The sequence below is a fragment of the Oratosquilla oratoria genome, chromosome 37, assembly GCF_046742065.1.
Source record: "Oratosquilla oratoria isolate Oo_2021 chromosome 37, ASM4674206v1, whole genome shotgun sequence".
NCBI classification, from domain to species: Eukaryota; Metazoa; Arthropoda; class Malacostraca; order Stomatopoda; family Squillidae; genus Oratosquilla; species Oratosquilla oratoria.
Window position 1 is genome coordinate 17,396,516 of NC_134813.1, and position 19,930 is coordinate 17,416,445.

Here is a 19,930-nt window from a genome sequence, read left to right on the forward strand (position 1 = left end):
GCAAAAGCGAGTAGTAAGCTAGGGAGAAATGCTTAGTGTGCCGACACATTTACTATGGTTCATGCGATAAAGCTCCTATAGGTCCGGAATACCCCCCCCCCCCCTCCAACACCCTAAACCCCGTCACACACGCAGACACATTCTTTGCTAGCGGAGTGCACGGGAAGCCTGAACCTGGTGCTCACCAACACTCTACTTCCTCAACTTTGTCCTTTCAGCTGGGACTCCGTCTTCTCTGATTGTTACGAAGATGACGAGAATTGGTTCATGGCTAACGAGAACAGCGGCCATTAGCTAGAATAACAATTGTCAATCACGCTATTAGGCTCAAAGAACTTGTCAGTGCTGAGTCTTCAAGCATGCTGACCACCATCTCTACCTCTGCCATCCCTCTCCCTAAAGCAGCGTTTCCCAACCTAGGGTGCTAGCACTCCCTGGGGGTACTGAAATAAATTCTAGGGGTTGCTGGGAAGCGATGAATGCACACACATACTACACTTTTCTTTATCCTTCTAGTAATAAGTTATTACTTAGGGGCTGCTGGACTGCTTAGAACTGGCTACAGGGGGCGCTTGGGTCGGAAAAGTATGAGAAACGAGTCTACAGAATGAAATAGTCAGACGTTGTCCAGGCCAGCGCCCCTGACACTTTTGTTACTGAGCACGTGCGTGCGTGCGTGCGTGTGGTTTCCGTCGGTTGAATTAAATGGCATAACGGCAATCAGAACAAGTGTAAAAGAAATGAATAACGGTGAAAATAATTCATGTGATTCGAGTGGGCGAGCTCGGTGATCTACTTCGAGGCAGGATTCTAAACAACAGAGAACCTGCGTTTACTACTTCTGTGGTTGACCATTACCGATACTTACTTCGTGTCCTGGCATAGGAATAAGCAACGATTATTTCCATTGTGATTTAAGGCTGATAAAACACACACACAACTAGAGGTCTACATTCCTTTTATTGGAAATACAGCACTGGTTGTCTCAGAACAACCGCACTTCATCGGCGCTAAATACAGTACAATTCTTCAGACGGAATGTAGTTGGTCACATATAGACAACAGTTAGAGACCCATTCATTAGTATATTTATATTTCATATATATATATATATATATCTTTATTTATTTATTTATTTACTTATATATGTATATTATCGACCATGACATCTGGTTAGGCACTAAAGCGGGCGTCACCGGTTTGGGCCTGCCGGCTTGACGGTCAGTTTCTGGCCGGCTACATCACTGACGAGCCGATTACGTCATTAGAGACCGGATACGTCATCGTTTGCTTGTCAGGGGACGCCTCCGGTATTTTTCTAACAACGCAGTCTTCATATCTCTGCAGTCTAGCGTTTATTCTTTTATTGAGCAATTATACATGATTCCTAGCCTTTGTTCTACGGTAATGATATATTTACAGTTTTATTTCTTTACTAATTCTATTGACTTATTTGATCGTACCGGACTTTTAATAGTGTGTGACTGGAAGAGGTGTTATCTTTTATGCTTGTTCTGTTTTATTTTTTGTTTGTTTACGTATTTATTATTTTTTCATTATGGATAGACGAAGTTTCCAGAGAGTGATTCAAATTGAGCAGAAACGTCGGCACGAACATCTCGCGTAATTTTGTGGTTTCCTTTTTTACGCGACCCCAAACTAACGCGACTGCATCTGCAACCAGTACTTTCATGCAACATGATGGCCCTTCCACTGTTGTAGTAACGGCGACAGGGTGCCAGGGTCATGGCCCGGGGCGTTGGCACTAGTTCATGGCTACTTGTGTAACTGCTCAAAGAGGGACATCCCCTCAGGCCTTGCGACGTTTTGGTATCCCCAACAGAGACGGTAGCATAGATGAAGTGATATCACGAAGAGGATTGATCAGACAGTTGTTTTTCTTTCTATTCGAAGTAGCTCGGGAACTGTATCCTCCCGAAGGAGAAAGCCAAGGTTTAAGTCCATGTCCGAACCACTTGTGAGGCGGCTGAGAAGAGGGCGACGTTCCGGAAGCGGGGTCGCCAATCAATAAGCGGTGTGAGATCGATCGTAGAGATGACTTCGAAGACTCCCGTTTCTTCTTCTATTTTATTATCATTATTACTATTATTATTATTATCACTATCATTATTATTATTATCATTATTATTATGATTATTTTTATTTTTATTTCTCAATGACAGCGGCGGTGAGAGGGTGCATTAGAGTAATGCTCTGTCTCTTCTCGTTGACTCCTCTGGTCGCCGGGTCTCTGGAGTTCGGACAATCTGAGATGAGATCGGGAGAGACGGTGCTGCTGGGGAACGTGTACATGGAGGAAGAACACTTCGGCTCCGAAGTGCCGGAGTCTTCGCTCGAACTCCCGTGGGACCTGAGCAGGGTTTTCTTGGAGGCCAGATTAGACCGCGCCCGGTTCGGGAGGGTGTAGAAGTGGTTGTTGGGATGCGGCAGGACGGGATGGGCCGAGAACCTCACATGTGGTTGTGGTTGGGTAGTGGTGGTGGTGGAGGAGGTGGGTTGTGGCTTTGGAAGGGGCGTGGCAGAAGCGGCGGCACTGGCATCGGCGGCGGCGGCGGCACTATTGGTTCCGACCTAACAGGAAAGAAGAAAAGGAGTTACCGTCAGAAGTACTGGGAAATGATCGTTTACGGTGAAGAAGCATTGTAAGGCTCGTTTCACACGTATCGGCTTTTCGCCGTGCGCTGTCCACGACGTCGTGCTCTCAAATAACCACGACACCCACCCATGATTATTTGAGAGCACGACGTCGTGTCGTGGGGGACAATATATTTTGTCATGGTGATTCTACGGCGGAGAAAGTTCTGGTGCTAGGCGGTATCGTCAATTAATCAGAGGATGGAGGAAAAATAGCCCAGTGTGATAACCCATTTGCAGTGTAACGGTCCGTTGTTACCATTGAGGACATACAAATGTGTAATTGCATTAATACAGCTGTACTTATGAGAATTCGATTTTAGTGGAAGAAAAATATAGTGTATACATATATATATATATATATATATATATATATATATATATATATATATATATATATATATATTGAATAAACAAGAATGGGTGTCAGCAATAGTACTTAGTATATCAGGCAAAAACTAATTATTTTCTCGTTTGTGTTTGACAAGATTAATCTTGCTGTAGGAAATACTGATAGATCTCTCAACATGTATATGTCGTCGTGCATCACTCTATCTCGAAAAAATAATCAGCAAAATGGAGAAGATCCAGAAAAACAAATAAATAAAGAAATGAATAAATAAATAAATGAATCTATCGATCAAGAACCCTCAGTTTGATTCGGTGCATTGTGGAATAACTTGACTCAAATGGAAATCTCTAAAAATCAGAAACGCTTTTCGAGTTTTAGTAAGTGTTTCTGGTATCTAAATTTTTTCTAGATTATGTATCCAAAATTGTTTAGATTATATCTCCAAATTTTTACTAGATTATGTATCCAGAATTGTCTAGATTTTCTCCAAAACTTTCTAGATTATGCACCCTTAACTTCTAGAATATGTATCCAATTTCTAGATTATGTATAAAAAATCTAGATGTTAAAAAATCTAGATTACGTATCCAATTGTTTTAGATGTCTTCAAAATCTCCTAGACTATGTATAAAAAATGTCTAGATTATGTATACAAAAAATTGTAGGTTGTCTCCACAATTTTCTATATTATGGAGAGTTTAGCTCTAGATATTGGACATTTTAAATATCAGTTTCCCCAATGAAGAGCACCATCTCTATAAGTACTGCATTACTTGTGTAGCCAACTGTACCACAGTACACAATGCTTATGGATATATAATCACAGTTATTAATCTATATGTATTTCATCTTTATATTATATGACACATATTTTGGATATCTTCTTTCCCCCCTTGCCAGCGTCATCCTGTTGAATAAAATCACATGGAGCTGACCAGAAGAAAGCCATTGATGACATCAACGTGTTTAAAAGATTAAAGGAATAGTAATGAATTTATGAGTCATTATGGATAAAACAAATGATACATTGTTATTGTTATCAGAGTTTGCACAGAAGGTCCTCCCCCAAGCAAAATAAGCCCCGCCTCCCCTTACAGATAAATGGCTGGCAGCATGCAGCTCCTCCCAGATTCACTAGTTTCGACCAATGATATCCCTCCAGCAAATGTGACGTCATTCGGCATCTGTCGTTTGACCAATCACGAAGGACTTGGAAGGACGGCCTACTGTGCGAACTCTGATGATTACATGGTGGCCACACCAATTATGGCCAAAATTGATTAGTGTAGAAATTTTTATTTACATGAAAGACTGATGTTCTTGGCGAGGTTTACATGTCACACCGAAGAAAGAAAGTTATGAAGAGATTTATCAAAGTTTCGGGAGTCCGAAAACATTGAAAGGAGAAAATGATTTAAGGGGGAGACGGAGTTTATCTAAAATCAGATTATGGGAGACAGAGAGAGAGAGAGAGAGAGAGAGAGAGAGAGAGAGAGAGAGAGAGAGAGAGAGAGAGAGAGAGAGAGAGAGAGAGAGAATCTCGCCGAAGACCCCACCATGTGAGTCCTGGCCTGGCCTCCCCATCAGGAGAGCCCCTTACCTTCTCCTTGGTGGGCGTTGGGGCGATGACGACAGTGACCGCGTCTGCCGCGGGTCGAGATGCGGCGGTCGCCTGCGGTGACGGTTTACTTGCGGCTGTGAGGGGCGTGGCGCGGGGCGCCGCCGGCGGGCAAGCGGAGGGGGAAGAGGAGGCGGGGGCGGGTCCCGCGGGAGCGGCGGTGGGGCTTGGTTCGGGGGGCGCGGCATGGCCGGGTGGGTCGTCGGCCAGCCACCTGCGCCAGATCCCCCGCCCAACAGCTTTGTAGCTACGCACGTGAGGGCACAGGGACACAGGTGATACGGCTCTGGCTCGCTAGACAAACTAGACTTAAAAACTAGCGGCGCTAAGATAGCAAGAAGTGTTTAGTGTGGGGGCTGGTGGGTGGCTTCGGGGGCGTGTAGAGTGGTTTTCGAATTTCTTGGACTGCGACTCATTCTGATTGATAGTCTTGGGATATCCTACTACCCCACCCACAGACTGAAGTCCTATGGGCATTGCTACGTATATTTACATTCGAGTCAAATAATTCCGACTGTCGTCCCCGGATTCGAACCTGGGCTCGTGAATTCCCATTGCCGTCGCCTTACTGACTGAGCTGCTGACCCTATAAAATTCACCAACTTGGAAGTTATAGGGTCAGTAGCTCAGTCGGTAAAGCGACGGCAGTGAGAATTCACAAGCCCAGGTTCGAATCCGGGGACGACAGTCGGAATTATTTGATCGACATCATCGTCACTGGTGATTCTGTTCAGTTACATTCGAGTGTTGTATATACAGTAAGGGTCTTCTTAACCCTCATCCCAGAAATAAATAAAGAAATAAGGAAATAAATAGATAATTAGATAAATAAAGGAATACATAGATGAATAAACAAATAAATAAATCAATAGATAAATAGGTAAATATATTAACTAATGATTAGATGAATAGATAAAAGTGACCCCGTGTCATAGAAATATTTATAGATAAATAAATGAAATTGTGAGTCGCGTTCCAAACTTTGAAAACCACTAGAATAAGAGACGAAGTTACACAAGCCTACCCAATCTAGAACCTCCACCCCTCTCCCACTAGTGGGGGGGGGAAGGAAGACGAGTTTTAGGTTAGAGGGAAGAAAATGGGGCGAGAGTTAGGCGCATGTGGAAGCAGAAGAAAACGTGTTTCTTATAATTAGTGATGAACCCGTATGGGGTACTGAATGACACCCCTACGGACCAGAGCCTCTGAACTTTATTTCATGATTGGTGACTCGTCTCCATTCAGAAGGGAATGATGGTCACTTCAAATTCGAGTCTTGCACTAGTCCTACGACTGATCTCTCCTGAAACCTCTCCTTTAGCACTTCTGTCACTCCAAGTCTTTGGCGAGATAGTGCTCCACAAGGATAGAAGCACTGGTTATCCGTGGCATATACAAGTTGTTAGTTAACGCCTGGGAGCGTTCGGCCGGGATGTTGTGAATGGAGAGGGTACGACCATGAAAGGCGACTTCTTGTTTGGCATGTCAAGTGTCAACATTTATTTATTCATATATCTATGTGGTGAATCGTCAATATTGATGTATTTCTTTATTTACTTATTCGTGCATTTATTCATTTCTTTATCTCTTTACTTTTTTATTTCTTTATTTGCTTAATAATTTATTTGTCTGTAAAAAGTGTCTTTTTATGTTAAAGGACAAAAAAAAAAAAATGTAAGATGTGCTTTTCCATGTTTGGGCACAGAAATCAACTAAATGTCCATTTTCGGTCAGAGTGAGTACAGTAGCATTAAACTACTGACAAAAAATAAATAAATAGGTGAATAAAATACATGAAATCGTAAACAAACATAATGACTGTTGCATTGCCATCTGGATGACATCTGTCGAACTTGACATAATTGACATTCGGAACTCCAGAAGATTCGAAGTAGAAATCAATACTTTTTTTTTTTTTTTTTTTTTTGAGCGCGATTGTACTTGAGTGTTGACAAATGACTTGTGCCTAATTGTGTCGCGTTGTGGTTATGTATCAGTGACCACCAACTATAGTCCCGCGCACGTCACCTACTGATCTCACGTCAACGACTCAAACATACAAAAAAAAAAAAAAAAGGGGTGGGGGGGGATTACATAACTCCTTGGGTCGGTTTGTATAAAGTAGCATAAGAAAACTACACAATCAATTCTATGAGCTTGCTCTAGGTTTACTCAATCTTGTCTAGTCTACAATCTAGATGAAGAGGAAGCAATGGCATATCTAGCAACCAGCTAGAATGCATTGACGTCACAGGAACCTGAGAAGGTTCTGAGGGACCAGAGGTCCGAGTTCGAAGCTTGGGTGCTCCGCTCCGGATGGGGGAGGAACAAGGTTCTAGTAATAGAAAGAAGGTTTTCTAGCTAGCAGACATAAATTTCTTCCTTAGAATTAAGCTTAACTTGGTGGGACATACCAAGATATGTACAGCTGCACAGAAAACTATCGTTAGTAAATCACGCTAATCATTTTGACACAAAACAACGAAACAATTTGAGACAAGTTGAAGTCTCCATCGGAAATAAGATTATCATGTCATAGTGAATCCATATGAACTCCGGAACTATTATTCGATTCATATTCATTCAGAAGGAATTCGAACAATTCGAACCCCAGAAATACCAACCCTTCGGTATCATAAGGTTATGTTCATTCGCGAATGTTTCGACACCCCTACTAACGATAGTTTTCTGTGTAGCTGTACAAGGACTTGGATAAGAATATGTCAGCGCATAGACAAAGAGTTCCCCCCCCCACACACACACACGCACGCACGCATGCACACACACAGACACAAACACACAGATACACAGGTACACGCAGACAAAGAGGTACACACACATGTACACACACATGTACACACACAGGTACACACCGAAGTAGACACACAGAGGTACACACACAGGTACACACAGACAAGGAGGTACACACAGACAAGGAGGAACACACAGAGGTACACACACATACATCACGCACACACACACGCACGCACACACACACACACACACACACACACACACACACACACACACACACACACACACACACACACACACACACACACACACACACACACACACATCTCGTGGCGCAGTGGTTAGAGTTGTCGTTTGCCACTACAGCGGTCCGGGTTCGAATCCCGCCTAGGGCCGAAATAATTTCAGCTGCGCTGCAGGTTGTTACTCCAACTCTCGTGGTCGGGAAGTTGGGTGTGTGTATGAGTGTAAGGTCACAGTATTACCCATGGATCGGTCATACGAGCTCTGAGCTCTCATCCGGGAGGTTAATAGCTGTCGATCACGAGTCCAACACGTGATCCAAACCATGGTGAATCACACACACACACAGACCGATGGGGGTGAGAGAAAAGTTAGTTCCTCTGGCAGTTTTAATCGCAATACTGGGAACTACTATGGGTTCATACCAAAACAGTTTCGCTCTCCCTTTCTCTCTCTCTCGCATATACTAGTACACATGCACTTAATATACACACACGGCTTTGTTTATGTACCCTACACATATCCATATTTACATACGTAGGTGTATGTGTGTGTGTGTGTGTGTGTGTGTGTGTGTGTGTGTGTGTGTTTGTGTGTGTGTGTGTGTGTGTGTGTGTGTGTGTGTGTGTGTGTGTGTGTGTGTGTGTGTGTGTGTGTGTGTTTGTGTGTGTGTGTGTGTGTGTGCGCGTGCGTGCTAGCACCGTCTGTATCTAAGCCACAGGACAGTATCCTGACAAATACAGGCAATTTCATTGAACAACCAATCAATAGTCAACAACTATCTCTTACAGTCACGCATTTTACACAATATCTATCTCTCCATTCACTGACGAAAAAAATAAACTGTAATAAAATAAAAAGGAATTGTAGCTAATTCTATGGATAAAAAGGGCGTCTGAATATATATAGCCGTTGTTTACTTATGACAAAATGCGGGTCAGTCGTCGTAAAAATTTGAGTCACGTAATTGTATTTCGTTGCAGATAACGAATCAACGCTTCTATCCATTGTATTGTCACTGTGGGACCACCAAAGATTTGGAATCACGTAGGTAATGGATGAGGAGAAACTGAAAGATGCAGTTCAAAAGTTATCAGAATTTTTTTTGCAATGGAGATCATTCTTCAGTAACAAAACGAACGCTGTGTGAGTTTGGTCCGAAGGGGTGTCACAAGTACTTAATAAGACTGTACACAATTTACGTAGCCAATACCTCCATACGGAATAATTATCAATTTTTGTTATCTACATGCATAGTGCTTGTGAGTATGTTTTCTATATTTATTACTCTGCGTTAGTTTTATACAAAAGCTATTAAAGTGGGTAATTACAAAACTACGAGTATTAGTTTGTAGTTATTATGTCAAAGGGGATATCTAATTTAGTTACCCCTTAAAAAGTAAGCTCTTTTTAGCACCTATGAAATTTAGAAAATATATGTGAGGCGGTGACTTTAGTAAAGCTACAATACTCTTGAATACTAAAGATACGCAAGCACCAACAATAAAAAACTATAACAGCGTCTCAAAGATGAAATGTCGACCATATCTGAGACCCTGCTTGTCTCGAAATGTGGAAGACGGCTTTGGCGACGAACAAGATGACGTTTGCCGAAGACAAAGGACATGAGTAACTCACCCGAGGGCAGAGTCGTCTTCTTCGTGTAGGAGTTCGGTATAAGCCACAGGGAACCAGCCACAACGTTGAGTTCTCAAGTTCTCGCCGTACTGCCAGCCCTTGTTTTTCTCGCCTGTGTAAGAAGTTCGGGAATATATGCATTAAATCCCCCCTATACAAGGGGGTAACTGAGTCAAAATATTTGGCTAGATTGAGTTAGGTTAGATTAAGTTAGGTTTCGTTAGTTTGGATTGGGTTAGGTTAGGTTAGGTTGGGCTGGGCTGGGTTAAGTCAGGTTAGGTTTGGTTGGGTCAGGCTAGGTTAAAGTGTAGGTAGATTGCACGGTAAAGTGTAAAAGTGCAGGTATACACCACGCAAAAGTGTAAATCACCTGGTAGACAGCACGCTAAAGCAAGACCCATATGCACGTTCATACACATACACATGCACATAAATATATACATATACGCTTACAGTGCATATACATACATACATACATGCATATATGTATATATATATATATATATATATACATATATATATATATATATATATATATGTATATATATATATATATACATATATATATATATATATATATATATATATATATATATATATATACATATATATGATATATATATGTATATATATATAAATGTATATATATATATATACATGTATATATATATATATATATATATTGTCTGAAATAATATATATATATATATATATATATATATATATATATATACATTGTCTGAAATAATACATATATATATGTATATATATATGTATATATATATATATATATATATATATATACTGTATATATATATATCACTGTCCAGTAATGTTGTTACACATTAGTAATTGCACTAAAAACCCACTATTATTTGGATTTAAGAAATTTCCCACATAACCACAGATTTACCATATAACCCGCGTAACAATATAGATGTCACATGAGATGTCTTGTCCATGTTCCCTAACTTTACCTCTCTCATCTGTATATAAGATATGTATGTTCTCTTGTCTATGTATTCCGCTTGAAGAGGATCACAGTAAGTGATCGAAATATACGGAAATTGGTTACTTCCTTCTTTTCTTAAATCCAAATAATAGTGGGTTTTTAGTGCATATATATATATATATATATATATATATATATATATATATATATATACGAATATGTATATACATATATATATACATAAACTACGAATTCTCCTCTATGTTTCAACAATAAAAAAAAATCTGAGATTTTACAGTCTATTTTTGATTGGGTCATTAAAGAGGCCCACCCCGCCTTAGGTCATGACCTGACTTACCGATGAGTGCGATGATGTCTCCCTCATGGAAGGAGAGCTGGTTCTCGCCGCTGGAGAGGTAGGCGTAGAGAGCCCTGGCAAGCGTCCTCCGGGAGGCGTCGTCAGGCACAGCCATGGACTTGGGCCGCATTCCGTAGTGGGCGCCGGACATCATGGGAGGCACCGCTGCAGAAGGCCCACAAGGAGGTGGAACATGGTCAGGATCGGGTGTCTGATTAATTAATTTATCCATTTATTTGTTTGTTACTAATAAATGAAGAGGCCTTGCTGTGGATGCGTTGTGTTTTGCTGGATTGATTCTGACTCCAGGGCAGTGGGCGAAATGCAGGGATGACCCGTCATCCAGGAGGAGCCAAGAAAAGAGAGAGGGAGGGAGGAAGGGGGTGGTGGTGAACGGGAATGGAGTATGTGAGGGAGGAAATAGGTGGGTTTATGCCTTTTGACTTTGGCTACCTCCGTTGTAAGGGGGAAAAGCCCTTGGTATATGTATGCATGTATTTATTACCAATGGAGTTCCTCAAAACAGTCAAATAAAATAGTTTGGTGTTGAACTAGTGTCCAGAGGAAAGGGTAATGAAAGGAGAACATAAGACTGTTTTTACTCCCCCCAACGTTGTCACCGTTTCTGTTGTCATTCATTATCCTGTGGCTGTCCTTAACCAGAACAAAATACACGAAGTGTACCACACCAATCAAAAATTGCTCCCTTCTCTACTGATGTTAATAAAATCACCTGACGACTGAGATAAACTCTATAAAGAATACCACTGTGTTGAAGGGGTATGCACACACACACACACACACACACACACACACACACACACACACACACACACACACACACACACACACACACACGTTTAATTATGAGGGATGGGCATCTGCTGGGTTCTTTTTTGTAATGGTGTGCTTTTGTTTCAATACGTTTTGTTCGCGCATACGCTCGCGCGCGCGTGTTTATATGCGTGTGTGTGTATGCGTGCTCGTGTTGTTTGTGTATGTGCGTATTTTTGTGTGGCTCCGTGACTTGTGTCGAGCTCTGTAAAGAAAAGAAATCCCGACAAAATTTCAACATTTATGGAAACACGATTCATGGCGACCCATGGCAACCTTCTAAAGGCCTGAAGTCGTCTTGTAAGACAAACAGAGGTCGGGACACGTGAACTCCATCCATGTTCGTCTTTTGTCTTCTTGTTGAACAGACTTGGGAAGTCGACTCTGAGAAGGGGATCACAAGGGAATCGTCTTCATTGGGAAGGTGAGGGCGTCCTCCCCACTCTCTCTCTCTCTCTCTCTCTCTCTCTCTCTCTCTCTCTTTTTCTCTTCTCCAAGAGGCACATTGGTCTGCCGAATTGACAGAACTTGTTTGCTTTTGTTTGGTAATGTTCTTCATTGTCAAAGATAGAAGGAGGAGAAGGACGAGGAAGAGGTGGAGGAGGAGAAGAGGAGGGGGAAGAGAATGAGATTTATTGTGATATGCACAATACGTACGACTATGCTTGGCAGTGCGTGTCTCTGTTCCATGTGTGTGTTGTGTGTGTGTGATTCACCATGGTCTTGGATCACGTGCTGGACTCGTGATCAATAGCTATTTCTCTCCTGGACGAGAGCTCAGAGCTCTTATATGACCGATCTATGGGTAACGCTGTGACCTTACACGCACACACACCCACCCAACTCCCCGCCCACGAGAGTTGGAGTAACAACTCGCAGAGCAGCGATACTGAAATTATTTCAGCCCTATGCGGGATTTGAACCCGGACAGTCGTAGTGTCAAACAGGAACTCCAACCTTGTGTGTGTGTGTGTGTGTGTGTGTGTGTGTGTGTGTGTGTGTGTGTGTGCGTGTGAATGTGTGTGTGTGTGTGTGTACGTCTGTGTGTGCGTGTGAATGTGTGCGTGTGTGTACGTGTGTGTGTGTGTGTGTGTGTGTACGTCTGTGTGTGCGTGCGAATGTGTGCGTGCGTGTTTGTGCGTGCATGTGTGTGTACGTGTGTGTGTGTGTGTGTGTGTGTGTGTGTGTGTGTGTGTGTGTGTGTGTGTGTGTGTTTGTGTGTGTGTGTGTGTGTGTGTTTGTGTGTGTGTGTGTGTGTGTCTGTGTGTGTGAGCGCATGTGCGTGTGTGTGTGTGTACGTCTGTGTGTGCGTGTGAATGTGTGCATGTAAATGTGTAAGTGTGAATGTGTGCGTGTGTGTATACGTGCATGTGCGTGTGAGCGTGTGTACGTCTGTGTGTGCATGTGAATGTGTGCGTGTGAATGTGTGCATCTGAATGTGTGAGTATGAATGTGTGCGTGTGCGTGTACGTGTGTGTGCGTGCATGTGTGTGAGCGTGTGTGTGTGTGTGTGTGTGTGTGTGTGTGTGTGTGTATTTACCTAGTTGTATTTTGCGGGAAGGGGAGCTACGCTCGTGGTGTCCCATTCCTAATATAAACTATACATTTCTTTATATCTGCTAAGTCTCATACTATATTCTCCTTCTCTCTCATCACTTTAATAACTGCGCCCTTAGTGTGTTCCTTCATATGTTGTTTCACTATATCTTTAAATTCAATTTTGTTATTCTCTTGGACTTTTTTCAATCACTTACCTCTTTTGCTATGGACTCGTTATTCTCTTTATTATTCCTCTTTCATTCCTCATTCTCATCCATTACCTCTCTTAATTGTCTTTTCAATTCTTCTAGGTTTTGATTCTCCTTCTTTAGTTCTTCCAGTTTATCAGCTCTTTGTGTAACTAGTGTTAGTTGGCTAAACCTAACCTCCCATGCTTCGTTCATTTTTGTTAGTTTCTCCTCTAGACTTACTAGTCGGGGGAGGTTGTCATGTCCTCCCTCATTAAATCCATAGAAGTAATTATCTACTCTTTCCATTGAGCTGCTATTATTTATATTACTACTTTTGATATCTCTGCTCACCTGTTCAACCTCGTCTGTGTCATCTGCACACCTTTTGTTGACACCCCTTCTGACGTCCGGGGCCCGTTCGTCCCCTTCCTCATTTTCTTCCATTTTCCTCAATAATGTCTCCCCTTCTCCTTTTTCTTCACCTGCCCACTACACCACGAGCTTTCCCCTTCCCTACTAATACAACACAGGTACTCCCTCGTCGCTGAAATCAGCGAAATTTGCGTTTTCCCGGAGGTCCAATCTGCGCCGTCAATCCGACTGTATATATATAATTGTATATATATATTTATATATATACAATATATATATATACAATATATATATATATTATATATATATTATATATATATTATATACACACACACACACACACACACACACACACACACACACACACACACACATATATATATATATATATATATATATATATATATATATATATATCTTTTTTAACCACAAATCACTTTTAATTCCATGCCATCGTAATCGAGACTGAGAGTCGCTCGAAGGAGGCATCCGTTGGAAATTGAAACGTGGACGAGCCGAGGATTCGAACCCAGCTAACCCGTAACAAAGTTACAGTCACGTACACCAATACGCTATCAAGAGCGTATTGGTTTACGTCACTGTAACTTTGTTATGGGTTAGCTGGGTTCGAATCCTCGGCTCGTTCACGTTTCAATTTCCAACGGATGCCTCCTTCGAGCGACTCTCAGTCTCGATTGCGATGGCATGGAATTAAAAGTGATTTGTGGTTGAAAAAGATATTAATTGATCACTGGGAACCATTCAGTGTGTATGTATATATATATATATATATATATATATATATAAATATACATATATATATATGTGTGTGTGTGTGTGTGTGTGTTTGTTTTCTATTATATAATATGTATATATATACATACATATATATATATATATATATATATATATATATATATATATATATATATATATATATACATAAGTATATATATGTACTGTATATATGCTAAGAGGAGATTGTATGAAGAAGTGATTGTGCCGACAGCACTGTATGGGGCAGAAACATGGAACATAAGAGAGGAAGAGAGAAGGAGTTTGAATATGTTTGAGATGAAATGCCTGAGAAGTATGATAGGGGTTACTAGGCTGGATAGAGTGAGAAATGAGGAGGTGAGGAGGAGAACGGGGGTCGAAAGGGAGTTGGAAGATAGAGTTGATGAAAGAGTTTTGGGATGGTTTGGACACATAGAAAGAATGAGAGAAAAAAGGCTAATAAAAGAGGTATGGAAGGCAGAGGTAGAAGGAGTGAACCTGAAGGGTCGACCAAGGATGAGATGGATGGATGGGGTAAAAGGGGCGTTGGGAAAGAGGGGAACGTCTGTTGAGGAAGGACGGGAGAGGACATAAGATTGGGATGAATGGAGAATGGTTGTGTATGGATTATGCTGTGAAGCATGAGGAGGAGTGGGTGGGGGATGGGGGTTGAGGGTGTATGTGTGAAAAATTCATTGACGCAGCCCAAAGGGATTTCTCCCCGTCTTCTTATTTTCTGCACAAGGGGACTGAGAGAGGGGTCGCCGATTTGATGAAGCGGCCTTGCTGCGGATGTGTGATTTCTTACATATGGCGGTCTAGGGCCCAAGGGGTCTCGGTCGTTCGGGATAATGTTCAGAAAGTGGGTTAAGATGATTTTAATGACTTCTCTCAGCTACGGTGACGATCTTCACTTATTCAATTCCAGATGACGCCAGGCGATTTTATTCAGATTGGGATGTGGTAAGTGTTCCTTATTTAAGAATTTCCTTAGGTTTACGGGTTATTGGGCCACCATTACCCAAGTTCTTCTTAAGTAATTCTGAACAACAAGATCATCAATGCTCCCCAAGAATATAATATTCACCAGCTAATGTTTAACAACTATAACTTTATTAAATTGTCCTCTTCTTTATTATGATAATTACTTACTTTTTTATTGGGAATGAATTGAATAATAATTTCTGCAATGCACTAGATGTCGTTATCTACCCCTTCCTTCCTCCTTGCTAAATACGAATCCTTCCCTTGGGTAATTAAGATTTCAATTGGGTAATTAACATCCCCAATTGGGGGGTAATTTAACCCCTGTGAGGATGGAGTGTTTGTTGTTAGTTCAATGTCTTGCTCATCAGGGGATCTGATTAAGTACAAAGATGCTGATTGCATTTCTTGGGTCCCGAAATTGGCATCATGTTGCCGACAAGTCTATCAAAAGAAACACCAAATGTGAGGAAGGAACTTTTTTTTTTTTTTTTTTTTTTTTGGTACAACGTTTTGGTTGTTAGAGCTTGATCAAGTAACAGTCCGACCGTTCTTCACCTCGGACCTGAGGTGACTTGGTGGCATCACTGTGTGTGTGTGTGATGCATCAGCTTCCTTTGGGTGTCGTCATTTCAGTGGGATATCGTAGAGATATCGTTTCCTGCGTCGTTTATGTATGGCGAACTATTCGGACCCCGTGCAAGGTTCAGGTCCGAGCGGGTGCCAGGCCGCAAACCACGAAAAAAAGAAAAGAAGAATAAGAAGAAGAAGAAGAAGAAGAAGAAGAAGAAGGAAGAAGGAAGAAGAAGAAGAAGAAGAAGAAGAAGAAGAAGAAGAAGAAGAAGAAGAAGAAGAAGAAGAAGAAGAAGAAGAAGGAAGAAGAAGAAGGAAGAAGAAGGAAGAAGAAGAAGAAGGAAGAAGAAGGAGAAGGAAGAAGAAGAAGAAGAAGAAGGAAGAAGAAAAAGAAGAAGGAAGAAGGAAGAAGAAGGAAAAAGGAAGACGGAAGAAGAAGAAGGAAGACGGAAGAAGAAGAAGAATGAAGAAGAAGAAAAAAAGGAAGAAGGAAGAAGAAGAACGCAAAGAAGAAGAAGAAGAAGAAGAAGAAGAAGAAGAAGAAGAAGAAGAAGAAGAAGAAGAAGAAGAAGATGATGATGATGATATAACAAACGAAATGCCGTCCCAATAAATGTTTCGTCCTCACATGGTCTTTATTTTGACAGACTTAGGTTCCGTTCACCATTTGTCTACTGTGTGTTTTTTAAGCATAATCTACCCTGTAATTGAAAATCCAAACAGTTTAACATTTACCCCCATGTTTTGAACTTAAAGTTAATATAATTCAACCACTGTTTAGGAATTTTAATATTTCATTTTAACATGATTTACCTTGAATTTGGAAATCACAACAGTTTAACAATTACCCAGTGTTAATACAATTTAACTTCTGTTTGGGAATGTTAACACAAATGACCCTTTGTTCGAGAATTTTAACACAATTGAGCTCGATATTTGAGAATTCTAACACAATTTAACATTTGGGGATTTTAACACAGTTCTGGAAGTTCTAAATATTCATCTCTTGTTTGGGAATTTTAACACTATCTATCTCTTGTTTGGAAATTCTAATAAATATTCACCCCCACCCTTCCAGGGGTTGGAATATCTAACACACTTTAACCTTTATTTGCGGGAATTCTAACACAATTTAACATTTGGGGATTTTAACACAGGTTACTGTCTGTTCTGGAAGTTCTAAATATTCATCTCTTGTTTGGGAATTTTAACACTATCTACCTCTTGTTTGGGAATTTTAACACTATCTACCTCTTGTTTGGAAATTCTAATAAATATTCACCCCTACCCTTCCCCGGGTTGGAATATCTAACACACTTTAATTTTTATTTGGGGAATTCTAACACAATCTACTCCTTGTTCGGGACCCTCTGGTCTACTTACTATCTACCTCTTGTTTGGGAATTTTAACACTATCTACCTCTTGTTTGGAAATTCTAATAAATATTCACCCCTACCCTTCCCCGGGTTGGAATATCTAACACACTTTAACCTTTATTTGGGGGAATTCTAACACAATCTACTCCTTGTTCGGGACCCTCTGGTCTACTTACGTGACGGGTTGGACTGGTCCAGATGGAAGTCGGAGCGAGCGCGAGTGAGGGGCCTTGAGGCGGCCGTCTCGATGGTCGACAGGTCGACGCAAGAGGCGTCCATCGACCGCGCCTTCCTCAGCTGCGAGGACATTGATAGGCGGTCGTCCTCAATACCCATTGGCGAGGAGTAGATCCCTTCAGGTTCCTGTAGGAGGGAGGGAGAGTTAGGAGGTTCCCCATTTTTTTTTTTTTTTTTTTTCCAGGCCGTTCGATATTGGGGTATGACATCGTTTATTACTGTATCCGGTATTTGATTCTTGTTAAAAAATGTATATATATATATATATATATATATATATATATATATATATATATATATACATACATATGTTAAAGGCTTTTTCCCCCCTTACAAGGGAGGTAGCAAAAAAAAAAAAAAAAAAAAAAAAAAAAAAAAAAAAAAAGGGCATAGAAACCACTCCCACTCATTCCATCCCCTACATACTCCACTCCCCTCTACCCTATTCCCTCCCTTTTATTTGCCCCGTACAGTGCTGTCGGCACAATCACCCCATACAATCTCCTCTTCGCATCCATTCCCAAATGTCTATTTCTCACTACACTTTTTAATCCCCCAAGGCATTTACTCTCTTCTCTCAATCTACATTCTACCTCCACCTCCACTCCTCCCTTTCCTGCCACATTCACACCCAAGTGTCTAAAACTATCCAATTCCTCCAGTATTTCACCCTTAGTGCTCACTTCCAGTCTGTTGCCACTCTCTCCTCTTGTACATCTCATCACCTTACTTTTACCCACATTTATCTTCAACTTCCTTCTTCTGCACATCTTCCCAAACTCTGTCACTAACTTCCTTACTCCCTCCTCTGATCCTGCCACAAGCGCAGTGTCGTCAGCAAACAACAACTGGCTTATCTCTCACTTTTCTCCATTTTCTTTAATCATCTCCAATCCCTGACCCGCTACCCTTGCATTTACCTCTCGCACCACCCCATCCATGTATAAATTGACATAACACATCCCTGACGAAGTCCTACCTTTACCTCAAACCACTCACCCTCTCCATTTCTAATCCTAACACAAGCTCTACTACTCTCGTAAAAACTCTTGAATGCACTTAACAGCTTTCCTCCTATCTCATATATCTGCAAAACCTCCCACAGTGCCTTCCTGTCTACCCTGTCATAAGCCTTTTCCAGATCCATAAAAGCCCAAAAGACATCCTTACCTTTCCTATAGTTTTCTCATATATCGGTCTTACCACTAAAATCTGATCTACGCAACTCCTACCTGTCCTAAACCCATACTGTTCCTCACCAATTACTCCCTCTGTTCCTCTCCTAATCCTCTCAATCAAGACCCTCACATAAGCTTTCCCAACTACACTTAACAAACTGATCCCTCTGAAACTACTACATTCACACTTGTCCCCTTTTCCCTTGTAAAGTGGAACTATACTGGCACTCCTCCAGTCCTCCGCACTCTACCCTCTCTTAAACAAACATTAAATAACCTCACCAGCCAGTCCTCATTTCTCACGCTATCTAGCCTAGTGACCCTTATCATACTTCTCAGACATTTCAACTCAAACACACTCAAACTCCTCTCTTCCTCTCTTATGTTCCATGTTTCTGTCCCGTACAGTGCTGTTGGCACAATCACTCCTTCATATAACCTCCTCTTAGCATCCATTCCCACATGTCTATTTCTCATTACACTTTTTAATCCTCCAAGGCATTTACTCGATTCTCTCAATCTACATTCTACCTCCACCCCCACTCCTCCCTTTCCTGCCACATTCGCACCCAAGTGTCTAAAACTTTCCACTTCCTCCAGTCTTTCACCCTTTATGCTCACTTCCAGCCTACTGTCACTCTCTCCCCTTGTACATCTCATCACCTTACTTTTGCCCACATTTATCTTCAGCCTCCTTCTTTCACACACCTTCTCAAACTCTGTCACTAACTTCCTCAATCTCTACTCTGATCCTGATACAAGCGCAGTGTCGTCAGCAAACAACAACTGGCTCACCTCCCACTTTTCTCCATTTTCTTTAACCATCTCCAACCCCTGACCCACTACCCTTGCATTCACCTCTCGCACCACCCCATCCATGTAAAGATTGAACAGCCAGGGCGACATAACACATCCCTGACGAAGTCCCACCTCGAACCACTCACTCTCTCCATTTCTAATCCTAACACAAGCTCTACAGCTCTCGTAAAAACTCTTGACTGCTCTTAAAAGCGTTCCTCCTATCCCATATATCTGTAATACCTTCCACAGTGTCTTCCACTGTACCCTGTGATAAGCCTTTTCCAGGTTCATAAAAGCCCAAATAACATCCTTACCTTTTCCTAAAACTTTCTCATATACCTGTCTTACCACAAAAATCTTATCTACGCAACCCGTAACTGTCCTAATCCTACACCGTTCTTCACCAATTACTCCCTCTGTTCCTCTCCTAATCCTATCAATCACAACCCTCCTATAAGTCTTCCTAACTACACTTAACAAACTGATATATATATATA

At 41.4% G+C, this 19,930-nt stretch overlaps 1 protein-coding gene across 1 annotated transcript in view; it reads right to left on the reverse strand.

Annotated features, from left to right (window-relative positions):
- Positions 1-937: 937 nt before the first annotated feature.
- LOC143019361 (uncharacterized) overlaps positions 938-19,930 on the reverse strand; it is a 25,134-nt gene continuing 6,141 nt past the window's right edge. Inside the window, exons 4-8 of the mRNA XM_076174998.1 lie at positions 17,394-17,580; positions 10,571-10,735; positions 9,261-9,372; positions 4,608-4,872; positions 938-2,592 (exon numbers count right to left, since the gene is read on the reverse strand). Coding sequence (XP_076031113.1) covers positions 2,167-2,592; positions 4,608-4,872; positions 9,261-9,372; positions 10,571-10,735; positions 17,394-17,580 — 1,155 coding nt within the window. The 3' untranslated portion in view covers positions 938-2,166. The remainder of the gene's footprint in view (positions 2,593-4,607; positions 4,873-9,260; positions 9,373-10,570; positions 10,736-17,393; positions 17,581-19,930) is intronic.